This window comes from Marmota flaviventris, chromosome 1, assembly GCF_047511675.1.
Source record: "Marmota flaviventris isolate mMarFla1 chromosome 1, mMarFla1.hap1, whole genome shotgun sequence".
In the NCBI taxonomy this organism is placed as follows: domain Eukaryota; kingdom Metazoa; phylum Chordata; class Mammalia; order Rodentia; family Sciuridae; genus Marmota; species Marmota flaviventris.
Window position 1 is genome coordinate 28,426,356 of NC_092498.1, and position 15,569 is coordinate 28,441,924.

The 15,569-nt window shown below is 34.6% G+C and overlaps 1 protein-coding gene across 7 annotated transcripts in view; it reads right to left on the reverse strand.

The window, feature by feature from the left end:
- The window catches only part of Adam22 (ADAM metallopeptidase domain 22), a 229,243-nt gene that overhangs the window by 74,616 nt on the left and 139,058 nt on the right, over nucleotides 1-15,569 (reverse strand). For all 7 annotated transcript variants that reach the window (XM_027956108.2, XM_071612104.1, XM_071612133.1 and 4 more), the window contains exons 7-11: nucleotides 14,595-14,664; nucleotides 7,845-7,915; nucleotides 5,009-5,080; nucleotides 1,949-2,020; nucleotides 806-972 (exon numbers count right to left, since the gene is read on the reverse strand). In XM_027956108.2, the coding sequence (XP_027811909.2) occupies nucleotides 806-972; nucleotides 1,949-2,020; nucleotides 5,009-5,080; nucleotides 7,845-7,915; nucleotides 14,595-14,664 (452 nt within the window). The remainder of the gene's footprint in view (nucleotides 1-805; nucleotides 973-1,948; nucleotides 2,021-5,008; nucleotides 5,081-7,844; nucleotides 7,916-14,594; nucleotides 14,665-15,569) is intronic.

The window sequence follows — 15,569 nt, forward strand, 5'->3', positions numbered from 1 at the left end:
ATTCACTGAAGTACTTAGTATAAAAGGCCAGTGGGTAGGCATTTCAGTATAAAAGGCCAGTGGGTAGGCATTTCCAACTTATTCTGAAAAAGTTCAAGAAAAAAAAAAATCAATGAATGAATGGAAGAAAGAAAGGGAGAAAGGAAAAAAATCACAAAATCAGTGGGATAAACATAAATAATTGATGAATCTAGGTAATGAACATGTGTAATTTCTTTGTAGTACTCTCACAAATTTTCTCTAAATTTGAAATTGTGTAAAAATTTAAGTTACCCCAAAACTATATCTTTCCTTCCAATTGTAGCTATCTTCAACAGCTCAGGCTTTAGATGATGGGTTCTTAAAATGCTACCATATATATATATTTTTTTTTTTTGCTAGTACATCAAATATGTATATTATAAAAAAAAAGAACACACAAGTTAGAAAAATTAAACTCCAGAAATTTGGTTATTTTTGGTTAAAAATAAACCAAAAACAGAGATAACATTAACATTTAAAAGGCAGCAACCTTAGGGAATTTAATCTGTTGTTAAAAATACTGAGTATCAGCAGTATTTTTACCAGTGAAGGCTGTGATTAAATCTCTTGAAAAATTAAGTGAAATAAATACGCAGTGATAAAATAGCTCAAAATCAAATCACCTAAAATTTCACAATAATTAAAATAATCTATACTTTAAACCTTCTTCCAAGTATATTGCAATGTCACTCCTAATTGTAAAGGATACATCTCAGTCACAAGTAATACAACATTTAATATGGAACCATAAAAAAAGGAAGAAATCATTGCAAAAGTTACGTACGAAAAAAGGTGAACTGCATCACTTTTCTCTTTGATAAAATCCCTTCTGTATTTCATAAACTCACGTAGGGTGATCAATGGATTTTCAGATATGGCAAACTTGTTGTCAGCCGCCCAGGTTTCCATGGCAACCAATACTATCCTTGTCTTAAGTTGGTCTTTATATATCTAGTATATTAACAAAATGAACACACCAGCTATACATGCGGTAAAATCAAATGGTTTATGAACAGGGTACAGAGTTCTTTCATGGAAACTCCTTGAGTTTTAGTTACAAGTATAAAATGTTACTATTTTTAAGGGTGATAATTTTTCCTCAAATTTGCATGCATTTTACTTGAAACAGAGAATCGAATTATTTACCAGTAAATACCCAACATACAAAACAGTTTTTAGTAAACATAAGCTCCCTTTTTGACAAATACTTGCATCCAATTCAAGGTTTCCCTTGAGTCCATTTTTGGGTATCCTAGACAAGAGAATTTATGCATTCTTGAGTTCCCCTAACAAAAGAACAGAACAATGCAGATTCTCCAAGGAAACTATTGCTATACAAACAAACTGGCCCTGACTAAACCTATGGGGCAGTACTGGCCCTGGCACTGCCTTGTCAGGGACCACATGGAAGGTGGTCCTGTGGACTGACTCCGTGGCCTCATCACCACAGCACCAGATACCATCAAAAAGGTACAACTAACGCTCTTCAAGAGGGCAGTTCATGTAGTCTCAGCACTCAGAGATGAGGTGGAATTATCACTAGAGACCAGGAATTCCAGCCCGGGCGACGTGGTGAAACTTGGTCCCTGTCCCACGCCCTACACCCCTATCCCCACCAAGAGGAGAAGAAAAAGTGGCCAATTTCTCCACCTTCAGAAGTACACACATCTTTGCTGGGGCGATGACTCATCCTTTGTCTTTCACAGAGTGAAAAACACAGGAAGGAATTTCAGGGCAGGCCTATCTGTGGGTGATCTTGACCACTTCCTCTTTCCAGAAAGAGATCAAAGTCAATAAATTCCATTGCCAGGTCACCAGGGCCTTTTAGGACACCTTGGCTAAAGTGCAACTAGAGCAGTGAAAAGGTAAGAGCCATATTGTCCCTTCTATGAGCAACCGTGTATGAGCAAATCACCGTGATACTTACTATATCTGCCATGTTCACCACAGATTTGGCATAGGTGTTGGTATGCACAACAGAAAGGCGGTGCTTTTTAAACTGAAAGCAAAAGAAAAAAGTGATGGGCTTTCGAAGTCATCAGAAGTAATCATACTACAGGGACACAGCCACATCAATGTTTATAACAGCACAATTCACAATAGGTAAACTGTGGAACCAACCTAGATGTGCTTCAGTGGATGAATGGATTAAAAAAAAAAGTGGCATATATACACAATGGAATTTTACTCAGCATTAAAAAAGAACAAAACCATGGCATTTTCAGGTAAATGGATGGCGCTGGAGAAGATAATGCTAAGTGAAGTCAGCCAATCCCAAAAAGCAAATACCAAATGTTTTCTCTGATATAGGGAGGTTGACTCATAGTGGGATAGGGAGGGAGAGCATGGGAGGAATAGATGAATTCAAGATAGGAAAGAGGGGTGGGAGGGAAAGAGGGGGTAGGGGAGTAACAAGGATGGTGGAATGTGATGGTCATCATCATACAAAGTACAAGTATGAAGACTTGAATTGGATGTCAACATACTTTATATACAAACAGAGATACAAAAAGTGTGGTATTTATGTGTATTAAGAATTGTAATGTAAAAAATAATAATAATAATGTTACCTTAGATTAGGTAGAGGGAAATGAAAGGAGGGGAAGGCAGGGGATGTGGGGATAAGAAAAATAGTAGAATGAAACAGACATTATTACCGTATATATGTATGTGACTGTATGACCACTGTGATTCTACAATATGTATACTCAGAAAAATGAGAAATTATATCCCATCTATGTATGATATATCAAAGTATATAAGTTCATTCTACTATCATGTATAACTAATTAAAACAAATTTTAAAAATGCGAACCAAAAAAAAAAAAAAAAGAAGAAGTAATCACCAGAGAAAACAAGGTGTAACAGAAGATCCCTAAGACTTCCTGGAACAAACATCAGATCTGAGACCTAGTTCTTTATCTGCCCTGTAGCCTGAAGCCAATCTCTTAAAAGCTTGAGACCTCTATTTACTCATCCATGTGATAAAGTAAAAAATTCACCCACTGCATGCATTTCACAGGCTTTTTTGTTTGTTTCTTTTTACAGGACTGTTATTCAAAACAATAACATGGAGGAGAGCTGTCTACAAATTGGAAGGCATACAAATCTGAGTAGGGATATGGCTAGAAAAAGTGACATGAACACTGCCCCAAGTATGAAAATTTACAAGTTGTACAAGACTTTTTCAGTAAGAAGTAAGCCCTAAGATAAAGGCTTTAAGGATATAGCTTACAGGCTAGTAAATCACACGTACGTTTTGTTTGGCCCCAATCATGTTTTAAAAATCAGGAAATAACATGGAAAAACCTGATTCTGGCTTCATTTAAAAGCAGCCTACCATGGTGATAACTGCAAGCAGCAAGAGGTATCGGCCCCCTCACAAACACTGGCTGCTACCCTCTCACCTCTCCTGGCTGTTTATTCCTGGGTCACTTCATTTACAGTATTCCTCCAGATACCGATGGATAACTGAGTTTGTAACTATTTAAAATGTTCAGATTGCATGGTCTTGCTGTTTATGCTTATTTTATAAAAATCCTAGGGAGGAGTAACATTCACTTTTAAATACAATGAAAGAAAACAGGCCTAGTCTGAACAAGAGAACATTACTCAATCATGATTATTATTACTATTATTAGCAACAATAATAAAGAAGAATGTTAGTATATATGTAATCATATATAAATTGATCAAATTTTCCTTCAAATACATAAAGTAAATTAGAATGGACTTGTATCCAAAATTAAGTCCAATTCAATCCTGAATATTTGTAGTTTAAAACTATTTCCATGGAAAATTAGCATTATAACTTACTGCCATGCTAAGAATGCCACCATACTGCAATATGCCCATTAATTAAATACACACACTGAAATAATGTGACTCAACAAGGAGGAGGCTTTGCCAGACTCCTCGGGCTCTTGATGTGTGCTTTTTCCATGTGATTTTCTGCATGGTAAGGCAGATACAGGAAAATTGCTTTACTTTTATTATGAAGAAGTCGTACACTGCAAACTAAAGTGTCACATAATTGATGCCTCACTTTTTTTCACATAAAATGAAAATTTTTGCTTTTCGTAAGCCTTGTCACTTTAGAGATTCAAATATTAGTGCCCATATTAGTCAATCAAATGCAAAGAGTTGACATTATGGGTGGGTCACAGAAATATTTTTGGAACCTCAAAAATTATTGCTAGTTACTTCTACCTAAGAGCATTTTCCACTTGTGGTTGACTGCTAGTTAATAAATACATTTGGTTAGGTTAAAACCTCCCCCAGGACCAATAAAGTAGAAGAAGGCGATCAAGCAGAAGGGAGGAGGAGAGGGCATGGAGAAATAGCAGGGAACGAAATCTACCAAACTATGCTATGTCCATGTACAAATACACCACGATGAATTCCACTTATATAAAGTATAATGCAGGAGGGGAGGGGAGGGGGGATAGTAGAGGATAGGAAAGGTAGCAGAATACAACAGTTACTAATAGGGTATTATGTAAAAATGTGGATGTGTAACCGATGTGATTCTGCAATCTGTATTTGGGTTAAAAATGGGAGTTCATAACCCACTTGAATCTAATGTATGAAATATGATATGTCAAGAGCTTTTTTGTAATGTTTTGAATAACCAATAAAAAAATTTAAAAAAATAAAGTATAATGCATTAATTAAAATAATTATAACAGAAGTGAGATCTGTCAAGTACAGATCAGGAGGATAGAAGGGAGGGAAAGGGAAGGAACTGGGGAATTAGATTGATCAAATTAAATTATGTACAAGCACAAATGTGGTATAATAAATCTCACTACTATGTATAATTATAATGCACCAATAAAAATAAGAAATACAATAAATTCTAAAAAAAAAAAAAAGACCCTCTAGATTACAACTTGAGAGCTTTCTAAATTTCTCTTAAACAAATTTTTGCACCCTCCAGTTTTACCCAAGGCATGGACAAGTTAAAATAAACAAAAACAAATCCTACCATGAGGTGATCATTCACAATCATCAGTTCGATGTATTTGGTTTCCTCTTCTACGTTACGAGGATATCGAAGCTGCAGTGCAGTAAAAGAAGCAAAACCCAAATAAGCCCTTCTAAACTTAGTTGTGAAAAACTAAGAAATACAGAAGAAGTCAAAAAAAAAAACAAAACATTCGCTTTTTATTCCTTCAGACTTTTAAAAAAAAATTTCATCAATTTACTTAGTTTTTGAGTAGGTAATAATAATACATTTGCATGACTCAAAACCTCAACAGAGTATAAAAAGACCAAGCATAAAAGTTCCCCATCTACCCAGTTCCTACTCCTTCTTCCACAATCAGTATTGGGAGTTACCAGCTTCTTCTAGAAAGATTTATACATAAAAGATTAATATGAATCTACTTTTTATTTTACACCTCCACTTCCTTTACTCTCTTCTATATCAAGTTATTTTCATTTAACAGAACATCATGGAAACAGTAACATATGAACAGTAACATTAAATCTTTCTGATTTAATTTACTTTATTCTATAATCCCCAGATCTGGGACTGAGATTTGCCTCTCTCTCCTATATGGTTCAAGGGATCCCCCAAATGATAGAGGGGTTTTCCCAGAATAGCTTTTAGAGTTCGCAAGCAGTATCGATTATCTATAACAGCAGGATCTCTCTGCTCAACAAAAAAATTTTCTCTCCTTTCAAAATCCTGATCAATGACTGTGGCAGGGAAGAGCCACTAAGATGGACATTCCCTTGGTTTTCTATAGTTTATCTATAACAAAATCTTTAATAAGACCTCTAAAATTAACTTTTTCCCTTACGCTACGGTTCAATACCCGTGGTTTTTTGGGGGGTGTTTTTGTTTGTTTTTTAGCATATCTTTTTGTTCATTTGGCTAAGGGATATTTTTGTGATGAGGACATTTAATCAAACCCAAATCAGTACATGTATGTTGGTTTTGAGTGCTACATTTAAAACAAACTAAAAATATGTTGCCAAGCGGATTTCATTTCTTGCTAAATGCAACCTAAACATAAAATCTTTTTAAGAAAATCTCTTTTTGGTAGGGTGGAGGGTTAGGTACCTGGGATTGAATTCAGGGGCACAGGACTACTGAGCCACATCCTCAGCACTATTTTGTATTTTATTTAGAGACAGGGTCTCACTGGATTGCTTAGCACCTCACTTTTGCTTAGGCTGGCTTTGAACTCTGATCTTCTTCTCAGCTTTTGAAGTGTCTGGGATTACAGGTGTGCACCACTACACCCAGCTAAGAAATCTCTTATAACACCAGATTGACTGGGAATAACAGATTATATTTCTGAGACTGGAAACCAAAGAGTAAGATAAGTCTTTTTATAAGTGGATTATCAGGATGATAGGATCTGATTTGCCAACTATGTGGCTTACTAATTAATATAGTAGCACTTACCAATAAGACCCAACATTTTTTAATGTCACAGAGTTGCCATATTGGCTACATAATTTGATAGCCCCTTAACTTCATGGGTCTTTAAGAGAAATCAAGGGTTTACCTACTTAGCAAAAGACTAGATGTTAAGATATTTATAAAGAACTTTAAGGTACATTCTTAAAGAACAGTATTGTATTCTCTCAATTCATAAATCATGAAAACAAATATAGTTTCAATTTAAAACCTGATGGTAAGTATTTTATCTATCTAACTGATCCTCAAGATATATGTGTCTCTGTATCTGCACAACATCATGGTAGTAATGCATAGAACACACAGGCTTCTGAGAGGCAGTACACAGAGCATGTGTTTCTATGAACATCTCTGAGGCCAAACTTCCTAATAAGAATAACAACTTCACTACTGAGTGACCTGGGCAAGTTTCCTCAGCATCTTGTGCTTCCTTATGTTTTTTAGTGAAATAGGAGTAATAATAACACCTTCCTCATAAAGTTGTTATGAGGATTAAATGTGTTACAACAGTTATAAATTATTACTATAGGGCCAGGCACATGGAAAGTATTTAATAAAATTTAGCAAATGTTATATATGTAAGAATCTGTTTATATACATAAATTATTATAATAAAAGGAAGATAACTGTATCCTTCAACTGCTTGATCTTAATAGGTCTCTATTCCTTTACCCTGTGTAGTTTTCTGTCACATAAACACATTCACACACCACCACCATCAGTGTGTGGATATGTTGATTCTGATAGCCAGAGTTCTTTTTTTGTCTAAATCATTTACAACTCAGTGATTCTGGGTCTTTTCCATATGTCATAGCCATCTTTCCTTTTTTTTTTTTTTTTTTTTCCTGTGAAAGGGCAATAATAGTACCTACTTCATATGATATAAAGCACTGTCTGAAGAGTTGTGATTATTATTACTCAGTCTAAGGTCTGGTTAAGCAATCATAAAGCTTATGTCCTAATTTTATATCTGGATGCCAAAGTAACTTAAGTGAGAAAAAAAGGCTTTGTGCTCTCAGAACCCAATAGGTTTACTCTTACGGGGTTAGCTTCAAAGGGATAAATACAAGGATACCATTGAAGCAGCTTGCATGATGTGGTGCACATCTGGGCAGGGAAGAGGCCTTGTTAGGAAGAACCTGGGATGCTGCCACCCGGGACCTTGTAGCTCATTTACCTGATGAAGAACTAAATTATCACCACTATTTTGAATCCTTTTTGAAACTATACAATAATATGGTCCATTTTTACTGTTTCTCCACATCTGTCACCTGTACTGCCTACCCCACAATGAAAAATACGTGAAATAGTACTTGCCCTCTCACAAAGACCAAATGTGGATTCAAATGATAGGTTTAAAATATTATGACATACACCTATGAATACATACCTGCCGTTTAATCCTTTTTGGTCTTGGTTTCAAAATAAATTTTGGTGGAGTGATGTTTACTTGTTGGAATTCTAAAAGGAATAAAAATAAATTAAATTTAAAAGCACATTTGTCAAATTTCTTTAGTACAAAGCAAAGTTTCACTTGACTCTCTTATGAATTTTATAATAATGTTGCATTTAATGATTATGCAGAACATTAAACTAATTGTGTTCTATTAGTTCTAAATAAATATATAGTAAAAAACACAATTCACAAAATCTCAAACATCATCTCTGTTCTAATTTATATTGATTATTTTCCCTGTTTCTCCTATAAACACCATCACATTCTTTATCAAGAATCTTCAAAAGCCAACTTGACCTTCACTTCTGTCACTAACATTCTAGGGAAAGCAAAATAAATTAAAGAAGAGAAACAATAAGAAGCAAGTAGAATAAATAATCACACATTCATAAGTTCATGACTTATTTAAAAATTATGATAGGCCACCAAAGTTTTCATTTTTTCCAATTCATTCACATTCTTCTTCACCCAGGGTTTGTTTGCTCTTGGGAGCAAATGTGAAAATCTGAACCTTTCTTAACTTGCAGGTCAGAATTAGACATCAATTATTGATGGACACAAATTCATCTCTGAATAGAAGATTAGGTTATTTGGGGCTGGAGTTTTAGCTTAGCGGTAGAGCGCTTGCCTCGTATATGTGAGGCACTGTCTTTGATTCCCAGCACCACATATAAATAAGCAAATAAAATAAAGGTCCATCAACAACTAAAAAATATTTTTAAAAAAGAGATTACGTTATTTGTATAGGATGATTTCCTACAAAGTAAAAATGCAATCATCCCCTGTGATACAGATTTCCTAAAACATTGATGGTTGATTGAACAACATGTAGCAGTCTGATGTGAGCTTCTTATGGGAGGAATGCTATATAAAGGTACAGGTAAACTATTATCATGACTCTTGAGTACTGTTTGTACAAACTGAGAAGTTCTCTGAAATCACAACACTGTCTCCAAGTATGTTAAAGTGTTTTTTTTTTAACTTATCCTATGAGTGAATTATTTTATTTATTAAAAAGTCACTATTTTATCAAAAGAATTATGAAAGTTCTTTTTATATAAACTTGTGGCCAAGATTCATTTAAGTGAATTCATCTAATTTCTTTCTCATTACCTTAACTGGATTGGTAGGCAATAAGTAATGAAATTGATTTCTGATTTTTTCTGAAATTTTTTATATTCATGAGATAGCAAAGCAATCCTGTCAAAAGGGAAGATAATCATGGTTGGAGAAATCTGAGATAGAATGATAAATAATGAAATCAGAGTAAGAAGATCAGGATCTTGGATATTTATTAGTTCATTTTCAATATGCTTCCATCATTCTGCTTATGAAAATGTTTGCCAGGATACACAAGAAATTTAGTGAGAAGAAGAGTAAGTTCTTTCACAATGAGCTAAGACACAGAAAAACAAGATGGCAGAATTAAACCAAATCATAATCAATAATTACACTAAGTGCAAATAGACCAAATGTTACAGCTAATTGGTTCAGATGATCAAAACTGTATAGTTTTAAAATGCAAGGCCTAACTACATGCTGAATATAGGAGATACACTTTAAATGTAGAGTACTGAAGAAAATATGTCTTGCATACTTTAATCACAGGAAAGCTCTTCGAGAAATATTAATATCAGATCATGTAATTTTTAAAAATATTTTTAGTTGTCAATGGATCTTTATTTTATTTATTTATATGTGGTGCTGAAAATCAAACCCAGTGCCCCATACATGCTAGGCAAGCACTCTACCACTAAGCTACAACCCCAGCCCCCAGATCATGTAATTTTAGGGCAAAAAATATTATCAGGCAGAACAAGGAATATTTCATAATAATAAAATGATCAATTCATCAAAAAGATGCAACATTCCTACCAAAAACCATATGACTAAACTTTGAAGTGAGTTCTTCCAAGGCAAAACTTTAAAACTAATTGCTGACTCAGTTAACAGTTACACTACAAACCCATGAGAGATTGTGGGCCAGGGGCACCCACTAAACCACACTCAGATCATTAACTCTCAGAAATGGTGAGATAATAAATGTAATTTATTGGTTAAAGACACTAAATTTTAGAATAATTCATCACACAGTAACAGATAACTAATGGAACCGCTGTACTAAAAATGAGCAACACTAAGATAAATTCTAAAAGTCCTAGGGGGTGTGGTGGCACACACCTGTAATCCCAACAATTCAGGAGGCTGAGGCAGGAGGATCACAAGTTCAAAGACAGCCTCTGAAATTTAGCCAGGCCCTAAGCTACTCATAGTGACACTTGTCTCAAAGAATAAAAAAGAGCTGGAGATGTGGCTTAGTGGTTAAGCACCCCTGGGTTTAACCCCCAGTTCTCGTTCTCTCTCTCTCTCTCTCTCTCTCTCTCTCTCTCTCTCTCTCTCTCACACACACACACACACACACACACACACAAAAGTTCTAAATTATTTTATTTCTTATGATTCAAAAGATCTGGGTGGGGCTGAGAGTTTGTGTTTTGATCTGTTTTGCTGGTACTGGGATTGAACCCAGGGCCTCAGGCATGCTAAGCATGTGTTTTACCACTGAGCCATATCCCCTAAGCCAACATCCTAAAAGCACAAGAAGATCTCCTATGCCCATGGATTAGAAGATTCAATTCTGATATCTGTTTTTCCACAATGAATCTATATGTTCAATTTTAATAAGAATCCAGAGGATTTGCAAAAATTGAGAAGCTGGTTCTAAAATTGGAATGGAAATACAAAGGATTAGAAAAGCCAAAACATATTTGAAAAGAACAAAATTGCAAGATGTATGCTACATGATTTCAAAATACACCATAAAGACATAGTAAGAAAAAAGTGTGGTACGGGCAACCAAATAGAATGGAGTCAAGGAAAAGACTTATTATTAATAATTTTTGACAAAAACATCAAAGCAATTCAATGAAGATGATAAACTCTTTTCAACAAATAGTGTTATAATAACTGGATATCCATATTCAAATTTCAAAAAAAAAATTCAACTCCTACCTTTCACCATGCACAAAAAGTAATTTGAAGAAGATCACATATCTGAATATAAAAATGAAACTATACAGTTTTTAGAAGAATATGTTGGAAGATATCTTGAAAATTTGTGGACAGAAGAAGACTTTGTAGAATAAAGAAAGTAATAATTGGTCTGGGGTTGTGGCTCAGCTCAGCGGTAGAGCACTTGCCTAGCATATTCGAGGCTCTGGACTCAATCCTCAGCACCACATAAAAATAAACAAAATAAAACTATATATTAAAAAAGAAAGCAATAATCATAAAAAATTATGATGGGTTTCATCAAAATCAAAACAACTGCTCATGACAAGATACCATTAGAAAAGTGAATGAACGAGCTATAGACTGGTAAAAATATAGTCATAAAATAAATCTAACAAAAGCCTTACATCCAAAATATGTAATTACTTCTTGGCCTTTCGACTAAGATCAAGGAGAGAATATGTAAGTACTCCTACAACCCAACAACAGAAAGAGAAAAATTCTTATTAATGTCTAGTAAGCATATAGATGTGACCAGACCCCGCCAAAAATGCAAATTCAAGTAATGTGAGATACCACTACACACAGTAGAATGGCTAAATGTAGACAACAACAGCACAGTGTTGGTCAAGATATAGAGCAATTAGAACTCTGATATAGTGTTGATGTGAGGGTAAAAGGGTTTAATCACTTTTGAAAAAGGTTTAGCAATTTCTCATAGAACAGAGTTCCAAAAGTAGGATCCCAGGATCAATAAAATCAGCATCATCTGGGGACTTCACCTGAAATGCAAATTCCCAAAACCCACCCAAGATTGAAAACTCTCAAGATGAGAGTACCAAGTTAAAAACTCTCAAGATGAGTCCTGCAATCTGTGTCTACTCGGCCCTCCCCATGTTTATAATACATGCTAAAAATTGGAAATACTGTTATACAATTAATCCTATATCCTATGACCTAGCAATGTCATTCCCAGGTATTTTCTTGGAGAAATAAAACATATGTCTACAAAAAAGACTTGTATAAGAATAATCACAGTTGCTTATTTGTAATAGCTAAAAACTAGAAATAACCCAAATGTTCATAAAAATAATGGATAAAAAGTTGTGGTGTATTCATATAATAAAATATATTCAATAATTTAAAAGAATAAACTGTTACTTCTGACAACATAAATATCCTAGGCATATGCTGAGCAAAAGGTGCTGGACACAATATATGATTCCATCTATTTGAAGTTTACAAAATGGCAAAAATAGTCAGAAAAGTGATTGCAGAGGTGGAAGACACTGGGAAAGGCACTAAGAAGTTGCTGAGATAATAGAATTGCTCAGTATGTCAATGGGGGTGTATATCAAAACTCAAAGAGTAATACACAAGATTTGGGCATTTCGTTTTTTTAAAAACTGCTAAGGAGTCCACAGGAAATAAAATCAGCTTTTCCCAAACTGTGTTCTTAAGAACACTAGTCCTCTGATATATGCCACGTAAAATAAAAAGTTCTGGAGTCAAACAAGTTTGGAGAAGACTTGATTATACTTTTATCTCTCAGGAACACATGATATAGAGCAAGACAGATGTGCTAAAATTCCATAACTGTTAAATTTCCTTCAACCTAAAATAAATAAGCTTATTTTGAGCTTATTCAACAAAAATTGCAATTTTAACATTAATTTACATCATCTTCTTCTAATTTATCATAGTAAATTATAAGTAATCTTGAAAGACCACTCTTAAAATTGACAGTGCCAATTTCCTTCATTTTGAGCAGGGGTGGGGGTGGGACCAGGGATTGAACTCAGGGGAACTTGACCCTGAGCCACATCCTCAGCTTAATTTTATATTTTATTTAGAGACAGGGTCTCACTGAGTTGCTTAGCACCTCGCTTTTGCTGAGGTTGGCTTTGAACTCATGATCCTCCTGCCTCAGACCCCTAGGCCCCTGGAATTACAGGCATGTGCCACCGCACCCCAGTGACAGTGCCAATTTCACATGAGAAAAGAAAACTAGAAATTGATTGAGACAGACCTGAGTTTACAGATAATAAATCTAAAAATCAATTACAACAGCAAAAGTCACCTCCAAAGTTTCTTCTAAAAAAAAAATCCTGAACAATATTTTTAAAAAACAATAAGTTTGTGCCATAACAAGCCTATAACCAAGTCTTTTGGAGGAATCTTGTTACTTTAAAAATTAATGATGATTGCTTCCAGTAATACCTATTAAATTATAGCTTTATTCTCATGCAGCTAATCATAATTTACTTTCTGGTCATATGGGCATAAAGGTCACTGAAAGAACAGTCTAACGAGTCTGTGTAAAGTCAAAGCATCTGTGTGTCCATTTGAGAATTTTTCAAAATAGTGCATTCTGTGAAATAAGACCTTGTATCTATTTGGCAGTAGGTGAGAAGGAAAAAGAACTCATTTCTTTTTAGGGGAATTGCAGGAGACCAAGGATGTATACACTTATTTCAGAGGAAGGTAACCACAAAACATTTATTTCATTTTTCAATGAAGAGGCAATATGGACTTCTAAGTGATTAAGCTGTAATTTGGGATTTGCTCTCAAGCTGACAATTTTTCCATTTTGTCTTGTGACTCTATCCCATGGTACACTTCTATAGTATCATTATCCAGTGCCCCACCTTATGAGCAGTAAGACCCTGGAAAAGACAAAAGTATTTAAGTCTCTTCTTCATCTATTAAATAGGGATAACATTCGTCTTACAGAGCTGTTGCAAAGTTTGGATTATGATTAATAACTAGTATGCTCAGGGCCCACTAAATAGAGGAGGGAGCATCTTTCTATCACATATTCAATGTGCCCTGTTTTCAAAGGAGGGAAACGAATGAGCCCAGCATAACCAAAAGTGTTGCACGTACATGATCTCCGCCCCACTAATAAGGCCCAGGTATGAGCAGCTGCTCTGATGACTTGGGTGCAATTCTCAAACCAAATATATAAATAAAGAACCTACATGCAAATAAAGGACTAATTTTATAAATAGCACATAATAATATAAAAGGTTAATCTAATTTTTATTAAAATATTGACTCAAAAAAAGAGATATGAAAATAAGAATCTGCACAAATAATTAAGAGTTGTCCCTTGAGGGGGAATAGGGATAGGAAAGGCAGTGGAAAGAATCTGACATAACTTTCCTATGTACATATATAAATATGTCACAGTGAATCCCACTGTTGTGTACATCCACAAGACTTGGTCCCTAATCAGAAAAGATACATTCCATGCATGTATAATTTTGTCAAAATGGACTCTACTGTCATGTATAACTAAAAAGAAACAATAAAAAAGACTTCATTCCTGTTTACTAGATAATTATTTCACCAAACATGAATTTTACATATTTTATCTATGCAGATCAATTCTTACTCTAATATTTCTCCTCTAGTTCCTTATTTTGAGTATTAAATTTTAAGTTTTTCTTCAAAGTGCTTGAGCCATATCTTTTCAAACTTAACTATAAATACAAAGCCAGTTTGCATTTTATTTTTCCTCCTATTGCAACTTGACTTTCCCTCTAAAAATGTCACAAGCAATTGTGGGTTAATAGTATTTTACATATAGATTAGTTCTAAAGTAGTAAATGAATTACTGAAGTTGTCCTTAAAACAAAACAAAAAAAAGTCACTCTATGAGTAACATACCAGATGGAAGATCATCCATAGGAAATTCAAAGAGTCTGGATTTGTAAACTGAATGAAAATGGAAATCCTCCTGAAATGACACAAGCAACAGAAATTAAACATGCACAACCAGATATCTCTAGCCTCAAGCAAAAACAGACGGAACCCCAAGAGAACAGTAACTTGACTACACATTTCCCTTGGGTTTAAAGAGGCCAGAAGCCATTGCACAAGGCTTCCAGCTCACAGTGTATTCCCCCAGCACCAAAGCTATACCCAATTATAAATGCCTCACAGACAGAGAAGCCAGAGCTTACAGTAATGGAAAATAAATGAATGGACTTATCCCCGCCAAGGAAAAGTAAGACATCTAGGAAAATGGGTTAATGTTTTTTACAACTGGTTCCTTTCACAGATCTCTGTGCCCTTGTAAGAGCCAGATAACTTTGGTAGACAAAGACTGCAGAGCTAGAAATCTCTCTGGTAATGAGCAGCAGGATGACTCATACAAGGAGGTGCCCAAAGTAGTCCCTGCTCCAAAATTCAAGTGTTATACACAGTTCTCCTAGGAAGTAAGAGATTTTAAAATCATATTCTTCTTTTTAGAAAAATTAATGAACACTCAAGTAATTTCATCTGGCTTCATCCAATTACTGAAAAAAAAATGAGAATGTCATAAATAGGCAAGTTTCATGATATTGCTTTTTTTAAAAAAAAAAAATCACACTTGAAATAAAGTGACAGGGACAGCCAATAGTGCATACCCAGACAATAATACACAATCAAGATTACTTATGGGGACAAAACAATGTGCATTGTTTGAAATTACTTGCCTCTCCATTTAACCAATGTTGCATGACACAAGAAAGAACACTTGTATGTACAGAGCTAGAATGAAAGTGCATTATATTTCTCTCTAAACTGTAGTCTTTTTTTTTTAAACCAAGGATTGAACCCAGTGACGCTTAATCACTGAGCCACATCCCCAGCCATTTT